The following is an 18,715-nucleotide window of genomic DNA, read 5'->3' as shown; positions in this document are numbered from 1 at the left end:
GTTTGTTTGTGTATGACTTATGCAGCCCCACCGTTTTGGGCACATATATGGCCGGATTGGAATTGGACCTGTGTGCAGTGGAGACGCCCCTCCCCAATTCCCTTGAAGGATATTTGAGAGACATGCCTGCCTCCATCCTGTGCCCATCCTTTTTTTTCAACCCCTGGCAGGAGTACCCAGGAACATTTGATTCACAAAGACAGCCCCAATGTGTATTGCATACATCAGAGGATTGAAAATTGTGTACCACTGTGCTTGGATTGGAACATTTATTTATATTGCACCACTGAGTGATATGAGTGACTGTCAGTGATGATTCACATGGTGGCAGACAGTGAGGGAGGGTATTCTATTCAACTATAGTTTGTAAGCGTGATTGTGATGATTTGCAATGTTTGTGGTCTGATGGGTGAACATTTTTACTGAAGGTGATTGGCCCTTCCCCTTTCACTAGTAGCAAAAACTGCTTGCCAGGTCGACTCCTTTTTTTTTTTTTGTGGTCCACAAATCAGTCTTCAAAAGCCAGTCAATTTAGTCATCAAACACCGATCTACACTAAAAAAATTACTCGGCGTTTCTCTTCTAGTTCACAACACAGCAGTGTACTACGAGTCGATCTCTGTCATTTGGGTCGGTAGTCGGAACGGAAATGGACAGATTTGTTGCTTAGAGTCAGGAGGATGATGGAAGCACTCAGGGAGGGGCTACCTCAACAACAGCCAGAAGGAAGTTATCAACTTCAAGGAAACCAACATGATTATGACTCTAAGAGTCCTACTCAGCTCTGTGGACTGGTGAGAGTTGCGGTAATTTGGGAAATGTAATACTGGGGAGTGTGTGTGCTGGATCAAATCTGAAACTCCTCTATTATGTGGTCAGGTGGGGGCCTGTTGTTGTAAGTAATTGGAGACAGATGTGTGATGTCACATCATCACATTATGCATTGGCTTGGCCAAATGTTATGTTGACAGTTGTGAGATTGAGCAGCCCAGGACATGTAGCCACTTGTCTACGATTGGGTGTCATTTGTTCTCACTTCTCAGTTAATCAATCACACGAGTCATAAAATGAATGATTGCAGCAGTCTATGCTCTTGCTCTGCCTCTCTGAGTCTTCTTGGTACAGTCCCCATGAAGCTTACCTTCTCCGCTGTCCTTCTCCTTGACTGTACAGTGTTGTTTCTGTGTTTTAATCTGCATGCCTTCTCTTCTCCTGCACAAAAGGTGAACGCTCCATAACACTCCTGCTTATCTCACCAGACCGCTTCAGCCAGGCACCCAAAATTGACGGACAATCGAGAAGAATGCAGATGCACAGCCCAATTTGGAAAATACAGTATCTTTTTACTTTTAAGAATCCTTTTTAGAACTGTGTGGGTACACTTCACTCCTCTATAATTCGTATACTAGTATTTTTCAAAACTAGATGTCAGAACATTCAATATATGATAGCTTTGGTTTCTGGGGATGAAGGACTTCTTCTGTTTGCAGTGCATTTAACTGAACTGTGTTGTACTCATTCCTTTCCTTCCACAACAGATTGATGATGATGTGCTGCTTATCGCCTGATGAATATTGTGTTGTTATATAGTATTTCTTTCACACCTTTTCCCCAGATTCTCTTTCCCATCCATTCATCAAACTCCTAACCCTCTTCCCCCAGGCTGTATGATTTATTGAGGCATGACTTGATTTAAACCATAAATGTATCACACACTTGGTGGGGGCAAATATGGTGAATGTGACACCAACTCACTGCGGCATCTTCTATTACCTGAACAACACCATAAGCTAGCCCCATTTTACTCACCCACACATTAAAGTGTTCCATATTTTAGATACAGAATAACATAATTTGTCAACATAATCATTCTGGCCTTGTGTTGTGTAAACGCTTAACATTGTCCACTCCTGACTGACTCAAATCCTTCTCACATGAATATTTTGTAACTTATGTTTTAAATACTAGCTCCCAATGAATCAGAAGCAGTTACTATTTCTTGTTTGTGTTATCTTATCAGGTCTGCTTTGTTTTTCATGATGGTAGTCTGGTCTCGGGCACTACAAGTGCGCCAGAATATTTTTGAGATACCCCTCCTGTGTGCCGATCTGCTCTCAAAACGCGCCTGCCTCAGCAAATGTGGTGCTGGAAAATGTGGTCATAGGCTGACAGCGAGGGGAGCAGCAGTGGTGGTGTGATGGACGGGTGCCAGTGGCACTGGCATTGTCCTTGCCTGGAGGCTGGAGGTGCTGGCGGCTGGCTGGGGCCCTTGCCAGGAGCAGCTGTCTCATCCTCCGCCTCCTCAAGGGCCACTAGCCACTGAAATTTGGACACCACACAGGTTTTATATAAAAAATAAGTAGACTTTATATAGAGTTACCACAAGACCATAAACAACAAAAATACACACTATGATTACTTTAAGATAGTAGATTTAAGCTTAGTTCAGTTCTCAGATGCGACACTCTGCGTCAATGTACCTTAAGTTGCGTTGCGCTTTCACGACCAGCAATATCGCAGCGATGGAAAATGCGGCAAAGACCGGTGCAAAGAAATAAAGACGTGAAGATCTTCCAGATGCGGCATGCTTCTCGGCTAAGCGAGAAGTGTTTGGTTCGATGCGTGGACTGCAGCCGCGACACCCTTACGATGTGACGGCAACAGCTCCAGCGGCGACGCTCTTCTCCACGATGCGTGAAGCTTCCGCTTGATGCGACAACTACAGCGGCGACTATTAGGATATGCCACACATCAGGGCTTGTCCGATCTTATACTTACAAATCACCCTGCCCTTGGGCCTACCATAGGGGTGACTGATATGAAGAAAAGGGAAGGTTTAGGGACTGGGAAGTGGGCGCACTTGCCCAGTCAGCATGACAGTACCAGACTGCACGCATGCTCTGCAATGGCAGACCTTAGACACATTTTACGAGGCTGCTTCTGTGGGTGGCACAACCCGTCCTGCAGGCTCACCAGCAGAATTTGGATTACACGCCCGGGCACACTCAATGCACTAGACTAGGGTTTGACAAGTAAACCAAAATAGCCAAACATGGAATCACTAATCCATACATCCATTTACAACAGGGAGCACTTGCACTGTGGCACTGAATAGCAGTGGCACAGTACCCAATGCATCTAACATCAGCAAAAATACATGAGGCAACAACAAAAATGGAAGGGAGACCCACGCCAATGGTGCCAGGTCTAACAATGAGTAAGACATTATGCCCTATGGAGTAGAAGTATTCTTGTGCTAACTTAATGGAGGCATCCTAGCTAGTGCGTTGTTACTGGTGGTCTGTAGTTGGATACTGTCTACAGCTGGGGCAACTGAAATGGACAATTATCTTATTCAAATAGCCTTCTTTAAAATGCCTTTCAGATTTACCCTGACTCCAAGGCAGATGAATAATAATGATACAACGTCACACATGTCACGTATAAAATGTCTGACGTATGTAGACGGTGGGAATAACGATGCAGTCCAAGGAAAGAATTAAGGAATGGGATCTAAAGATTGAATTTGGCCCGTTCGTCACAGACTATTTCATTCCACAACGCTCAAGACAATAGTCTTACTTTACTCCTTTGCATCATCCTCCGCTTATAATTATTTCCAACAAATACATTCACTTGGCAGTAAGATAGAGGGATGAGTCTTGGAAAGTAGAGGTTTTTCTACAGAATAGTGGGGTGTCACTGGTCATAAACATGTGCCTAAGCTTTGGCTTAATAAGTCACTGTAGTTAACAAATGTTGAAAAGGAAAAATTTGAACAGGCGTAAATCCGTTATTGAAGCCATGAAATATCTAAATCACTCTGCCAGAAAAATGTAGCACATGCAAAGTATGGATTTTACAATTTTTTGTCAGGCTGGGCAAAACTTAGGAAATAATGTTTGTTGTTGTGATGTTTTTGTAAAGCGCATGGCTCCCCTGGTGCTTCCCAGTGCTAGATAAGGGAGTTGCTGGCATTGGTACAGGGTGGGTAATTATCGTGGGAACAACCATGCCTTGAGCTTTTTCCTTAATCTGGGTTCCTCTTCCAGCAATCTCAAAATAAAAAATTACTCTCTGAGTCCCGCAACCTCGATGTCCAACAGGGACGAGCAGGTCCTGCTTCCTGTCCAGGATACCTGCCCAGTGATGTGTCAACTGCACCTTGGTGCGCTGGACCCAAAGCTCAAGCGCACTCTCCCCCACAGCAGCTGATGCTCCTGCAGACTGTACTCACTGCCAGGCCTGCTGCCAGCATGGAGGGGAGGTGGTGCTGCACATAAATAAACTAGTGCAGACACCTTCACTACGGATAAAAAAAAGGCGCAGGCTGCACCCCTTGGGGGCGACTACGCCTGCAAGGTGTGCGGCCAGCAACCTCTAGGGTACTGCAACTCTCTCACTCTCCCTGCTCTGTCATGACGCTGGGAGGTAAAAAAAAAACAAGAAGAAGAGTTAGGAGAGGGAAGAAAGGAAATACTAAAGACTTAAAGGGAAAACTAAAAAAAAGTATGAAAAATAATGTAAAAACCCAACAAAATTACAAAAAAATGTAAAATACACAAACACACACTGATACAATATAGCAAATTAAGGAGTGGATGAGTCAGATCGGGGAGGATTGAAAAGGGTATGGGTAGATTGGAAAACAGGCCCCAGCTACATGCTTATAACAGAAAATAAAATGGCTATGCCTATGAGAACTGCGTGGTGCTTTTCGTGCTCCGTTTCTGGCAGGAGAACGCATGTTACGATACCAAACGTCAAAAACATAGTGCAAATGGGCAGGCTGAGCAGCTCTGCCTGTCCGATAAATTCCATGGAATCTCACTGAGTTTTTTTGCCACTCAGCGGGTTTCCGCGTAGCAGAACTCCACGTGCTCCCTACAGGCCTAATGATGATTAAACACCCCATCAAAACCTAACAAAAAACGTAACTGAATAGTAACGCATTTCCATTTCTATACACAATAAAAGAACATCAATGCATTCACATAATAAAGGAAAACACACCACAGTACAAAATCAGGAGAATACAAAAATAAGGATTGCTAAAGATGTACACAAAACAGCACATGACGCAAAAAAGACTAAAGAAATAACACAAAACAAGAACACCAAAAATGTCATTGGTCAGAGCCAACCAACTAGCAGAGTTACTGCTACTTCTTGATCTCATTACCCAATGTATTTTCCCAGAATGCTGTGATCAGTACACTGTTGTAGCTCTCTTAGAATATTTAACGGGTGGTATAATCTTTTTAGAGTAGTCTAGGGTTGTTATCTGGGATGGAGACAGAGTGGTTTCCAAGCAGAGTGAGATGAGTTTTGAACCCCTGCCTGACCTGTGTTGTGCAGGAAAATGGTGGGTGCTGGCGGCATGAAGATGTGTTAGCTCTACTGCCTCCTGTGTGACGAAGTACGTCAGTGTTCCAAGAGAAGTTAACTGACCCTGTACATCAGAGGTCTTCAAACTTTTGTCAGCTGGGCCCCCCCATCTAAACCTTTTTACACATCGAGCCCCCCCCCCCCCCACCACCACCACCACCACACAAAAAAGTTCTGAATGCTGGTGCTCCGCATCATTGATGATCATTCCCTCCTGCAGAGCCCAGGTGGTAAGGGCAAAAAAATATGAAATAAAGAGCTCCACTTCCATTTTTGAGTAGTACCTGGAAACTGGAGTGCTCACAACATTTTTTAATATATTTTGTGCAGGCTTACATAGGGCGAACATGACCCAAAGGTATTGGAGCGCTTTACTGGAGCATCATTCACATTACAGAAGCACACATTCATTTTTTGTAAGCACAGGGTGATAAAGTGATATTCCCAGAATCACAGGATGTTGAGCAGACACCAAGAATTGAACCTGGTTCCCCAGCTACACAGTCATCAGCTCTGGCTATTGCGCCACATCCTTGCCCTAGACAAGATATAAGAACAAGCATTGGCAAAGCCAACAGGACTCGGCAATCAGATAGCTACAGAAGATGGCAATGTAAGTGCATTTGTGTATGGCTCAGGGGCTGTTTTTATTGATATCCACAAATCTATTATCACTGATTGCTGTGACCTATTGGCTTTGCCAATGCTTGTTTTCGAAACAGCAAACATGTCTGGAGTTGTTCTCATTAAAGGCAGGTCCCTTTTGGAAGGGGAAGGAATGGCATTTTCAGCACAGATGTGAGGGCTCAAAGACGCATACACAGATAGATTATCACAGTCCTTCACAGTTCTTATACAGAGCAAAACCCTCTTGCCTACACAGACGGATGTTCACAATCCCTCGGAGGAGTCAAGGCAAACTCCTGCTCTGGCACAGAGTGTCAAGGTATGTTACAAATTGGTTGAGCAGGTTGGTTATGGGCATATTAAGTTTTGTCACAAGCGACAAATGGGAAGAGAGAGCCCAGAATGAGCGAGGGGGTAGCAGGTTAGAAACATAAAAGTGAAGGAGAAACCCTAACAAAAAGCAAGAGGATGCAGTCTTGGCCCAGCGTGGGCTAGCTGGGCAGGAATTTGGAAGGAATTCAAGACTGAGGAAATAAACAGAAGGCTAAACGGTACACATATTTTTGAAGTTGATGTTAAAAGACGGATTTTAGAACCTCATGGGTGTGAGTGGCATCCGCTCAATGCCCATTGGGCTCAAAGGTCTTCAGCCACCCCCCTCCATCTCCCATCTTGTATGTCAGCCCGGGCTGATACAGCTTCTCTGGTGCACACACACAGCCCAGCCTCACCTGAGTACTTCACAGGTTTTTAAAAGACCATTTCCTTGTTAATGATGCTTTGTTGTTTTCACCCCTTCTAAAAGGCCCTGCATCTCCACTCTGCCTATTGGTGGAAGAATTAGCCTTCCACCCCCACCCCACGAAAGGTTGCTCTAGTTGCGCCTCTGGGGAGTGTTGTATCAGGAGAGAAGAGATGGGCTAGTTTAACCATGTTAGGATGTAGTTACGTAAGTTTAGAATGTACATCTAAACCAAAGGATGTTGTGTTTGTGCACTTAACTTGCTTCTAAAACAAAGAGCTTTTTAGCAAACAGCAAAAGTTTCTTTAGTCGTTCTCTGCCAGTGTGAACTTCCGAGTGAGAACCCAGGTCTGCATGAGAACATCATGCTGATCAGTGTCTGCATACTGCGCATTTGCAGAAACTCTTTGACCCTGATGGCTGGTGGGCATTCCGTTAAAACAAACATTCCCAGAATTCCCCTTTTTTGTGCACCTGTTTACCTTGTGTCCCTTTTTGCTTTAGGCATTTGGGTAGTCCCTGAAGCTAGAAAATAAGTATGGTCAGTTTCTATGGTTTTATTTAACGCTGACCTCTATGGAGAAACTAATATGCTGGCTCTCAAGCTGCATCCAGTTGTTCTCCCAACCTAGGCCAGGTGTCATGCAGGGGTTGATGGTGCAGACCTCTGCCCCCTTGAACTCCTGCAAGAGGGCAGCAGAGATTCGTTTGTCCGCCACAGTTGTTGACTCTGTGCACCAAGCGTTTTTTGACAGCTTTGAATTCTTTAAATTGTATTGTAATGTTGTAATTGCACTTATATAGTGCTTACTGCTGAGGCGTTGAAGCGCTTGTCTTCACACCTTGAGTAGCCCATAAGGTACTCCTGAAAAATGCGCCCAAACACACAGCAGCTGGAGCTGTAACAGCAGCCCGGCTGAGACACAGGACGGCGGGGGCTGCTGAAGCACTTTTCGCCTAATAGGCGTTGCGCGCCTGGAATCAACAATGAAAGGTGAAGTGGTAGGGTCGAGGGTGCTCCCCCGCCCCCCCCCCCCAAGGGGGCGCGCCCCACAGTTTGAAGACCTATGCTTTACATGTACTTTAGACTATCTTTTCTGTGTTCACCAAATGGCTAGCAGTGCTGGGATTTTATTATGTACGGTCATTCGAGGTCTGAGTTGGTGTGGGAAAGAGCTTTGGAAAGACATAGTCTCCGGTGACCCTCAGGTTGATACAGACCATGTAGTAACAGTACTGACTGATCGCTAGGAACTATTAGATGCCATAAGGCAGAACACTTGGCGGAAGAAAGGCCATCTCAGCAGGGAGATAGCAATGAAGCAGCAAGGAACCTCATGAATTGCCAAATGAAGATGATGATGGCATTAAACATTGCTGTCGAAAAGCTGTGTATCATGAGAACAATTATGAAATGATAATGGTTAATGTCTAGGTAATGGCGAAAAATATGAAGATCGTGCTGCAGGGTCTTGATAGTTATCCATCCTCAATGGAACATGCGGTGCAGGGCTTTTCAGTTACTTCTGCAGCTATGCTACTGCTGAAGCCCAGGTTGGAGTTCATAGAGAACATAAATATGGTGGCATGCGTCGTGTCCTGAGCTTCCCATTAGGTCTGATAGGAGTGTGTCCACAGAAGTAAGGGCCTTCTTTTCCAACAGTCTAGCCCCTCCAGGTCTTTCTGGCCGAGTTTAGGTAAAAAAGTCTTCCCTCAAGCATGTCTGCTTTTGCTTCTTTCCGTGATAGTGTGACTCGGGCGATGGAGCAGGAAAATTGCACTTGGAGCTTGTGTGGAGAAAATCGGCTAACCTGAATCTGTATTTGCAATACTGAGGGAGGAGAATCTTTCTGTTACCAGACTCTGGCACAGGGACCCAGGTTAGACTGAATCTTCAGCTGAAATTGTGTAATGGGGACTATGGCGCTTGGTGTGTGCTTACCCAGGGCGTGTGAAGCCAAATGAAATTGAGAATGCAACATTGTGGAAATGGCAGTGAGTTTGAGGGACTTTTACATGGAGTATAAATGATAAGCAACAGTGACTATTGATGGTCATGATTTGGAGCCTTGGTGCTATCCCTCTCTATCTTAATTTACCCCTTCCGTTTTTTCTCTTTAACTGGCTCTTTTGAAGTAATTTGAAGGACTATGGATATTATTTATAGGGAAATTCCAGTGTTAGATGGCCTTGAGTTTAAGGGATTCTCTGATTGAATTGAAGTGTATCTGGGATTCATGGTGTTGAATGACAGTTTCCTCTATAAAAGAAGTTTTAAAAAAACAGTACATTACAACACAAAACAACACAGATTGTTGTGCTGTTGTATTTTGTTCCTGTGTTCTGATCATATTTTCAGTTGTGTTGCTATTTTGTTGTGTTGGGGATGTATGTTGTTTTGCTGTTGTGTAGCCACTATGTTGTGTTTACTTTTGTATTTAGTACTTACCTGGGGTTATTGTTGTATTGTGTTTTAATTTGGTTGTCTTTTATTGACTGGTGATTATGTTGTTTTTATCCTGTACTTAAACAGCAGATTATATCCTTAAACCTGCACAGACTCTCTTGTCACACACTTTCACTAGTGCCAGTCCACTTTGCTAATGGAGTACTAAAAAGGTGTTTGCTCAAACACTATGTTATGAGCTACCTAAGAAATGTAATGTCGCCAACCAAAAAATGGGTTTTGTGAACCGGCCGATGGTACCCCCTTTCAGGACCTTAAAAAGCCAGAAGGTGCAGTCTGTGCATTTGTATTGCCTGAAATCGCCCAGCCTTCGGCCAGTATATTAATTTGCAAACTCTCCAAGTTAATGCATGAGCTCTTGGCAGCAGAGCTTGGAAACAAAGAGTGGGAGTACCGTTCGGCTTTTCCGAGCTGTGCTCCATTCAGCCCATGCACTCAGAGATTTTCCTAGTTACAATATTCTCTACAGAGGGCACAGCTGTGGGAAGAGCGCGATTCGAGGGCAGACCCAGCCTTCTACCTTGCCAAGAGGTTGGGCCCCACAGAAATATGCTGAACTCGTCCCTGTTTCATTTTCTGACACCAGGACACTTTCAGCAACGCCTGTACATTGTCTGCTTTTGTTCCTAGCAGCAAAGTGCAGGCGGGGAGGGGGCTTATCAGATGAAAGCTGGGCCCATAAAAAAGGCCGAAGGTAAGGGGCCATTAGGCATGCTGTTGTTGGGAGTATCCTGGCTGGGAGCTTCGAGAGGCTCGCACCTAAATGTAATGGAGGGGAAACAAAGGCTCACATCTTATCACTTCACGTACTTGAGAGAAATGCTTTTGACTTGTTCAGTTCCTGTATATAAGATATAGATAGGTAGGTAGATAGATAGATAGATAGATAGATAGATAGATAGATAGATATATCGATGGGTAGGTAGATGGATAGATGCACTGGAAGAATATCAGATCTGTTGGTCGCCCCAGTATTTACACACAATAACAATTTAAATACCACAATTTTGTTTTATTTCTTTTATAGCGCTTTAGCACTACAGTAGCGCAAAGCACTATAAAATAAAAAATAAATAGTGGTATTTAAATTATTTGTGCACGTGTTATGTAAAGCGTGCTGACACCCTGCATTGGGATGAGTAGTGCCCCATCTCATCCCACTGCAGGGTGTCAGAGTACTTTACATCACACCTACAGATTATACGTTGACAATAAATCCTATGTGTGTACATCAATATGAAGGAAATGTTACATAAGACAGTAAGAGTTACAAGGTGTGGTAGCCACATGTCCTTCATAGTTCACTGTGCTATATTAGAAGGATTATAATTTATGAACTGCGGATAACAAAAGGATCTGTGTCTTAAAACCAGTAACCCGCTTACCCATTTACATAAAATAAAAATCTGTCATCTTCATGTTTCATAATGTGCTTTGCACAAGTCATATTAACCCTCTATGCTACTTTGATCAAAACTGACAAGGCAAAACTCAGATCTCTCCAGAAAATACTATGTCCTCCAGAGTTATCTTACCATTATTATTACTTCCTGAGATTTAGCTTGCACATAAAGATCTCTGCAGCAGGTGCTTTAGATATTTTAAAATACAGACATTGCAACCAATTAAGCAGAATACATTTACTGTCACATTTCTCTTTGTTGCTAATTTCTTTGTGGCTGAGTTTTAAAAAATAAATGTATAAGTGAGGCCCAGATTTCCCGTCTGGGGTGGTCAATATTTTGGTACAACCCCTATGTAAAATCTAATTTGTTTAATAATGACTTGCATGTACTCTTGATAGACATGCTAAACATATATGTAGTCTTAAGGTCTGATGTCACTTCCTGGTAAGTTATAAGTTATGATGCCACTTCCTGCGTTGCCATATGCGATGTCACGTGCTGTGATGACACTTCCTGTAATGTCACTTTCTGTGATGTCACATGCAGTGATGACACACCCATTCTGTACTAAAGGGGGTGGTGATGGACGGAGCATCTGAATCAATCAAACACTCACACCCAGTCAAAAGATCTGGGTTTGATCCATCACCGTTCTTTAGCACACTCTGCCACCCCAGTTCAGACATGGCTATATGCAAATCAGTCTGACCCTGTGCCTCATGGGAACAGTCCAGCTCAAACTGCCAAGCCATGTCTTCCCTGGACCAGAAACAAGCTTCCGAGGGCCGGTTTCTGGCATTCCAGCTGTCTTCAGCCCGGCTTGCTTGAATCCAGTGGCAAAGTGAGCAAGGGACTCATGTCTGAGCATACCCTGCCACACTTATGGCAGCCAAAAGCGGTACAAAAGGGGGTGGTGATGGACGGAGCATCTGAATCAATCAAACTCTCACACCCAGTCAAAAAATCTGGGTTTAATCCATCACCGTTCTTTAGCCCACTCTGCCACCCCAGATCAGGACACACCCATTCTGCCCATCTTGGTGAGTCCACTTCTTTATTTCAGGACTTGAGCCCTGGTTGTGTGGAAAGCTAATGTACAGACACCTTTTTCACTCCCCACTGGGCGCCATCATGACAAGGCCCAAGTCTGAAATGATTCAGTAACGCACTGGCCAAAGTTAACAAACGCAGCAAAGGTATACTATAAATGAGACACGAGACACTGGCGCTCTAATGTGCAGCACACCAACTCCTACCCACAAAGACTGGCGGGTCATGGGTGCAAATTACATCAGGACCGACTTTTCTTGCTTATGAGGGTGATCCAGAGACTGCCAATAAGTTTGGGGGAAAAGCATACCTACTATGACAATTCTGGGTATGTTGGATTCTGTATAAATAAACATTATTGTTCCTCTTACATTTTATTAGCAGGTGATTTGAAGCTTTCTCAAAGTTCTGAGAAAAAGGCTTTGCTGAATAATGTCTTCAGGGCAAGCAGGAATGGAAGATTAAAGTGTATGAGTTTAGCCAGAGATCTAATACAATATTCAGAGATGTAATCTAAATTACGATATCGTGACGAGTTGGCTGGCCTCGTTGAATACAAATATTACTCACTTTGCCCCCGGCATTTTTGTTAGCTGTCGTTTCATCACTCTATCTCTTTGCGTAAGCACATTGGGCCTGCAAGCAGTGAAATCACCTATGAGCCTTTCCTTTGTAATTGTTCGGTTGTGAAGGACCATGTTATGCAACAAGAGATGACGGAAGTGTCTGGCAAATATATTCCACCTCTTTCCATTTAAACACGATTCTACAGAGTGGTATATGTAAAATGTATTATGATTTTTCCACTGTTCTGTACTGCACCAGTCCATATTTAATCCAGTGCCTCTCTGGTGACAGACGCAGACTCTGCAATGCATTAACTAATAGAGGTTTCATAATGTACAATAGTGCATTTCCCACTGATTAACGTAACTTGCATTTATTTTTCATTGAAGTTGTACCTTCGTTTTTATGTAGCTCCCTGAAGGTGAAAAAACGAAAAAAGTTAAGAGTATTTTGTTTTTAGACACGCCTTGACCAGCCACGGCACGTGGAGGGAGTTGCGGTGGAGCAGACAGGCGGGGCGGGGTGCTAAAAACTGGAATATGGTTAATTGAAGGTAAGTAAACAATTTAATAAATAAAACGAATTTCGTAGCTCGCCCTGCATCGCAAAATGTGACGCAGCGCACGCTACGAAATTCGGTTTATTTATGAAATTGTTTACTTACCTCCAATTATCCATATTCCAGTTTTTAGCACCCCCACCCCACCCTGCTCCTCCATCCCCCCCCCCCCCCCACCCCTGCCTGTCTGCCCCACCGCAACTCCCTCCACGGCCGCGGCTGGCCTTGACCCTGTCCTATGCTCACTCACCCCAACCCCTTTGCACACAGCATCAGTTTCCATACTTTTTAATACACTTTGACCACTGGTTACACCTGACCTTGTACTGCAACTGCCAACAGATCTCATACTACTAGTTCACTTTTGACCCGGTTGAGAACAGACCCATTCCCTCCGCCCCCAGTGGTTGGGCGGTGTAATTGCGCGTCTGGCATACGCAGGTGCTGCATTCCTTTCTGAGATTACAGTTAGTCAGTCATTCGTGTGCAATATTTTGGGAGTACAGGCCGTTTCTAATTATCAGGGTCTTACCGCCAAACACTCTAGTCCAATATTACATGCATAATCGTTGGGCTCCAAACATTTCCTGTTGCAGGTGTAGGGTGCTCGTGAACAGACATTTACAACGTTGTATTTGTTCAACAGTGCCTCTTACGATCTTACTTTTTGTTTAACAGGTAGATGAACAACTCCAGAACCAGAGCTAAGACAGCATGGCAAGTAAGTCTTTTAAAACCTTTTTCTTTGCAAAAGAAAAAAAAAACGTGCGGCATTGTATCCAGGTTCAATGGGCAATCGTGTTCGCGTACTCATCGACCAAATAAGAAATGTAAAAATACCCCACAGGTGGCGCTGTTGAGCTCTCAAAATAGTCTTTTGTGAATGCCAACATGAGGAAATGCTCCTGTGTTTTACTGTGCCAGCTGCCTCCTTTGTCGCAAACACGCCGATATAAGTCTGTCGAGTAATATTTTAATGTGTCTAAAGGCGCGAAATCCCGTGGCAAGAATGTATATTATTGCAGTCAGGTTGATTTTGATAGTGACTGACAATCCGGAAGCCTGGGATATAATAAAAGTCTGCAGTGCCTGCTGTCAGCATTTAGCGAATGATGCGCATTGTTTTAATTAGGCCATGGCCCCGCAGAGCCAGCCAGGCTTTGATTAGTGTGGATGAGGGAAGGCATTCTGCTATACATCAGCATCCTGGACTCTCGAAGGAAGTCTGTGTCCATGACGGACTGCGTGTGTGCGAATATATATATTCGAATCAGGGAAACAACAGGAAGGATGAGGTTCGAGAAGGCCCGAACCTTCGAGGACAATGCCCCGGATCTGGAGAGGCGCTCGGATAAATGCAATGGGTTTTTAAGGGATAGAGGTAGAAACTGGACTGCAGGGCATTGAGATCCACTTCGGTCTGTTCACACGAACACGCAGCTGGACTGATGTGTTCAGAAGAGGTGCTAACGCACTGTGATAGGCAGCCACCTACGGTGTCACCCAGGTCTCGAGTCGGGGTACCACGCGGGTGGACGCTGTCCTCCCACTTATTTTACCGGGAGCTCGATAACTGGAGCAAATGGAGCCACACATTCACTCTTTGGCCTCTCTGGGGCGAGGCCAAAGAGTGAATGTGTGACTCCATTTGCTAAGGGGTGAGCAAGGGGAAGCAATGAGTCTGATGGTGCAAGCCACCTTTCGTGAGTCACTTCCTGTCGCGACGTCCGCGTCTTTTTTTACGACTTTGCCCTGGTGTCACCGTTACCGAGATGTGCGTAGACTCCGACTCACGACAGCACAGGGTAGAAGCAGAACACTGGAGTGACGGAGAATTAGGCCGCAAAGAGGTGGGCGGATGGGGCGGCAGAGCATCCAAAACCAGCCCTATTGTGCCCGAGCTTGGTTGGAGTGGGATGCAGGCGTGAGGTGGTGAAATATGGGTCTAACCACGAGATTGAGCCATGCCAACTGATTCCCTCTTTAGAAACTGACCTAACAGCGTTGATGATCCCCCGTTCGAGAAGGCGGCGTCCCTCATCTCAGTTATCTTAAAAATACCAGCAGCTGACCCCAGGAGCTGGCAGACTATCGCCTGCCCTCTAGCCTCCCCAGGGTGTTATTATCACCCCGCGACGCGTTAACAATGTGGTTTCAAGGGACACTGAACCAGCCCTAACATTCACCAGAGAATAATTCCTACTCTCCATGTATGAAAACTGCTCTTACACCTCGCTTATTGGCGGCCTACGAGACCGCAAACCACCGGGCTCTGCCAGGGCCGGCTTTAGGGCAGTGCGACTGGTGCGGCCGCAGTGGGCGCTGACCAGTGGAGGGGGCGCCGGCCTCAGGGGTGGGCGATGTGTTTAGCAAAAATGTATTATTGGAGAGATGAGGGGCACTTATGCCCAGTCGTAGTGAGAGATTCTGAGGAGACGTTCATGTGGTGTCAGGGCGCCAAAAATGATTCTCGCACCATGCTCACCAGCACTGAAGCCGGCCCTGGGCTCTCCTGTGTAGACTCGAGGAATGACTGAACCGCCCGGAAGAAAGCCTGACAAATGAATCCAATCTTAAGTGTGACTAATAGGTTGCAATTGGAGCCTTTGACTCGTGTGCGCACCATATTATGCGGAATTACACCAGTCCCCCTTGTCTTTCTTCCTATTTACCATTTACATGCACGCCGTAGCACAGTCCTAGTCCAATAAAAGGTGACTCTTCAAATGCACACTGATGGCACAGAAATCCTCTTCCAGCTGGAAAAACGAACAGAGAACCGGAGTACCTTTAGCTCATTCTTTGCATTGAAGTCAAGTCCAGTGGCTTTCAGAGGGCGGCCTAATTGAGGTCCAACGTCTGCCACATTACAATTGAGGAATTTATGAATCCTAACCCACCTCGTGCAGGTGTAACTCTCTTGCCGGGCCTTTAGCCATTTCACACCTTCCCTTCGCCCACAAAGGGCTCTAGAACTTTCTTTTGGTGTGTAAAAGGGGAGACATGCATTAACATTTATGAATCGCACACATCGATGATTAATATGTACCATAAGCATGCAATTACCTTGAACATCAAATGATTAACACATCATAAACCAACATCTATTTACATTCGTAAATCATCCTACAGTCATAATTCAATCCTTGGTGGATCATAATAAGCTTGTCCATCACTATAAATCATCATTTGACCACACCTTTGCTCTAAAGCGCCCTAAGTGTCAAGCGCCGCAGCCTCTAGGCTTCACTTGTCACCAATGTTTGGAGTTCGCATCCTTCTGGCCGGGCCTGGGCTGCAAGTGCTGTGTCTGTCATTTTGTTGACCCTTTCTTGGCACTTTCTTTGCCTTCCAGTGTACCGGCTATGAAGATCAAGAACGCTGTTCAAGCAGGTCTTCTTTCGGATGGCCATCCGCCCATCCTCCTGTGTTACCATTGGCATTTATTGGTGCTGTCTCAGCCAAACTACTGGTGGGCCAGGACCGCCGCCAGTTCCCCCTTCTTCAAAGGGATCTGCTCCGATGTAAATCCTAAAAGCTGAAGCGCTCCAACGATTTTCAGGAGGAACATGTCCATCCCGACCCCACAGAGGTGAACCCTGCCATCTGAGTGGTAACCCAGAATAGAGATTGATGAGGTCACACCTAATGACCTCCCGGCCCATGCTCTTTCAAATGTGATCATTGAGATATTGAGCTTCCTCTTGGACTGCTTGACTGTGTCATGACTTACTACACTCTCCATTCAAAATATGCCATCACTTCAGACCAAAGGACCTCTGGGGGAGGGGCCAGTCTGGCAATGCTGGTCAAGTCCACCTTCATTACTTCCAGAAGCTTCTGCCTCACTAGGTCAGAGTTAATTTCCACCTTGGTAAACCACAAAGCCATCAGGTTTCCTTTTTACCGGAAGGGCCTACTGTACCATCTGTGACTGGGGATGAATGTATGATTTAACGGCATTCTGTCCTTCATTTGTTCTGTTTGCGTCTGTCACCCTAAGTGGGAAGGGTATGTCCATGCTCACTGTGCCACTGGGTTCAAGCTAGCCTAGCTGATATGGGGTGATACCCTGGAACCTGTATCAGGATGCTTGTTTCCGGTCCAGGGACGACCTGGCCGGGCTGTTAGGGCTGGACTGTTCCCATGAGGAGCAGGGTCAAGACTTATTTGTATATGGCTGGGTCCAAACTGGAGTGACGTGGTGAGTGAAAAAATGTTGGATCAAACCCCGATCTGTGACTGGGGATGAATGTGTGTTTTGCTCAGCATTCCGTCCATCATTTGTTCTTTTTGCTACTGTACCATTGGCAGAAGTTGAGCCCACTGCACATCAGGTTTGCCCATCAATACCAAAGCGGTGTTTCACAACCAGATTCCGCCATTGTGTTTTCATGCCCAAGCTCCGCATTGGTCCCCTCGAGATTTTTGAGTAGCTCAGTAGCCAGGTGTCCATCTCCTCTCTGCGTCCCGTGCAGCGAGAAAACATCTTGACTTAATTGCATTAAGGTCTAATGTAGGCCTTAAAGGCTCAAGATTTCCACCTGCCAAGTGTCCTGATCTCGTCTTTACATAGTCCATGCACTGCATCGGTCATCGCTGCCCCTATATGAAAAGAATCAGAGAAGAAATGCTGCGTGGGGAAATCTTCTTCCTTCAAGGTCAACCACCTCACTGCCATGAACAGGAACCTGCTGAGCAGGCCCCGTCCTGATGCACAAATAGTCAGCGGCCAGTGTGGGGTCTAATCTACAGGTTGCCCTGTGTCAAACAGACTGGGCAGAAGTCGTGTGATGTGATGCATTCTAGGCACTAGAGCCTGCCTTTTCATTTCTGATCAGTTTTTTACTGTCCCAGCCTAGGTACCATGTGACTGTCTCCCATGTGTACCTCCTTCAGATGCAAGCATGTGGGGGCTAGGGCTCTCCTAGAGGGGGCTATGAGGTCGCTGACCATATAGGAACCATAGGACGTCACTGAAAAGGTTGCTTTAAAAAGACTCAACTCCTCACTTGCTTTGCAGATATCAAGTATTGCTTGGCAACATTGCCCGCCTGCTGCTACTTCCTCCTTTTTGGCTGCATCACGGCCGCGCCCACTTGCCTCCTATGGGGCGCTTTAAAACAGACCAGAAGATACAGTGCATTCATTTTTGCAGGCCTTTTGGCTACTTGCCCCACTAATCCAGCCACCCTCTGGGTGCATTAGCCGTGGTCCCCGACAGTTCAGCTACGCCTTCCCAGTCTGCACTTCATTTAACTCAAAACCTATTTTTTTAGCCCTCAAGAGAATGCAGGGTCATTCATGTACAGCTGTACTTGATGCACACATCTCTCCTCCATATGGGGATATCGCAGTCCTGCCTTGTACTTCTACCAGGCCGTTGGTCTCCAATGAAGTGTTATCTGTTTTTTTAGCTAGTACTGCTGTAACTTGAGTTATTATTATTATTGCATTTATTGAGCGCACAGCTACCCGGAGGTTTCCCGGCGCTTGCCTTGGGAACCCGTCCTGACTTTTCCCTGTGAGATAGCCCCTACAGGGCATCCCCAAGGTGAAAGCCAGGCATCCGCCGCAGGGGGGCCGTTGTGGAGATTAAGCAAGCTTAATGCCCAGAGTTGCAGAGTGAGAACCCATGATTAGAGCAGGCACCGAAGCGAGAATTATCGAGTCCGTGGACATTTGAGCTCAAGACCCTGCCGCGTCGGGAATTGAACCCTGGTCCCGGGGCTGACCTCAGCTTACGGGTCTGCCTGCTCTACACCGTGAGCCACACTTCTCCACCAGAGTTGGTACTTTTTAATGTCTGTGGTATTTTGTATTTATTTGTACGTAAGAAAAATGTTATGACATTAAAGAAATAAATGCACAAGGACCTATTTTTGAAGCAACTCATAAAAAATCTTCTG

General features: G+C 45.5%; 1 protein-coding gene and 1 pseudogene across 1 annotated transcript in view; one reads left to right on the top strand and one right to left on the bottom strand.

Moving 5' to 3' along the window:
* Nucleotides 1–1,199, bottom strand: part of LOC147718897 (TSC22 domain family protein 1-like) — an 84,299-nt pseudogene extending 83,100 nt beyond the window's left edge.
* PRRG3 (proline rich and Gla domain 3) overlaps nt 1–18,715 on the top strand; it is a 189,262-nt gene that overhangs the window by 122,757 nt on the left and 47,790 nt on the right. The window contains exon 2 of the mRNA XM_086964656.1: nt 13,485–13,527. Coding sequence (XP_086820782.1) covers nt 13,521–13,527 — 7 coding nt within the window. The 5' untranslated portion in view covers nt 13,485–13,520. The remainder of the gene's footprint in view (nt 1–13,484; nt 13,528–18,715) is intronic.

The sequence above is a fragment of the Lissotriton vulgaris genome, chromosome 4_1 (assembly GCF_964263255.1).
Source record: "Lissotriton vulgaris chromosome 4_1, aLisVul1.2, whole genome shotgun sequence".
NCBI lineage: Eukaryota > Metazoa > Chordata > Amphibia > Caudata > Salamandridae > Lissotriton > Lissotriton vulgaris.
The sequence above is the reverse complement of the archived record's forward strand: the minus strand, read 5'-3'. Positions and strand labels throughout refer to the sequence as shown.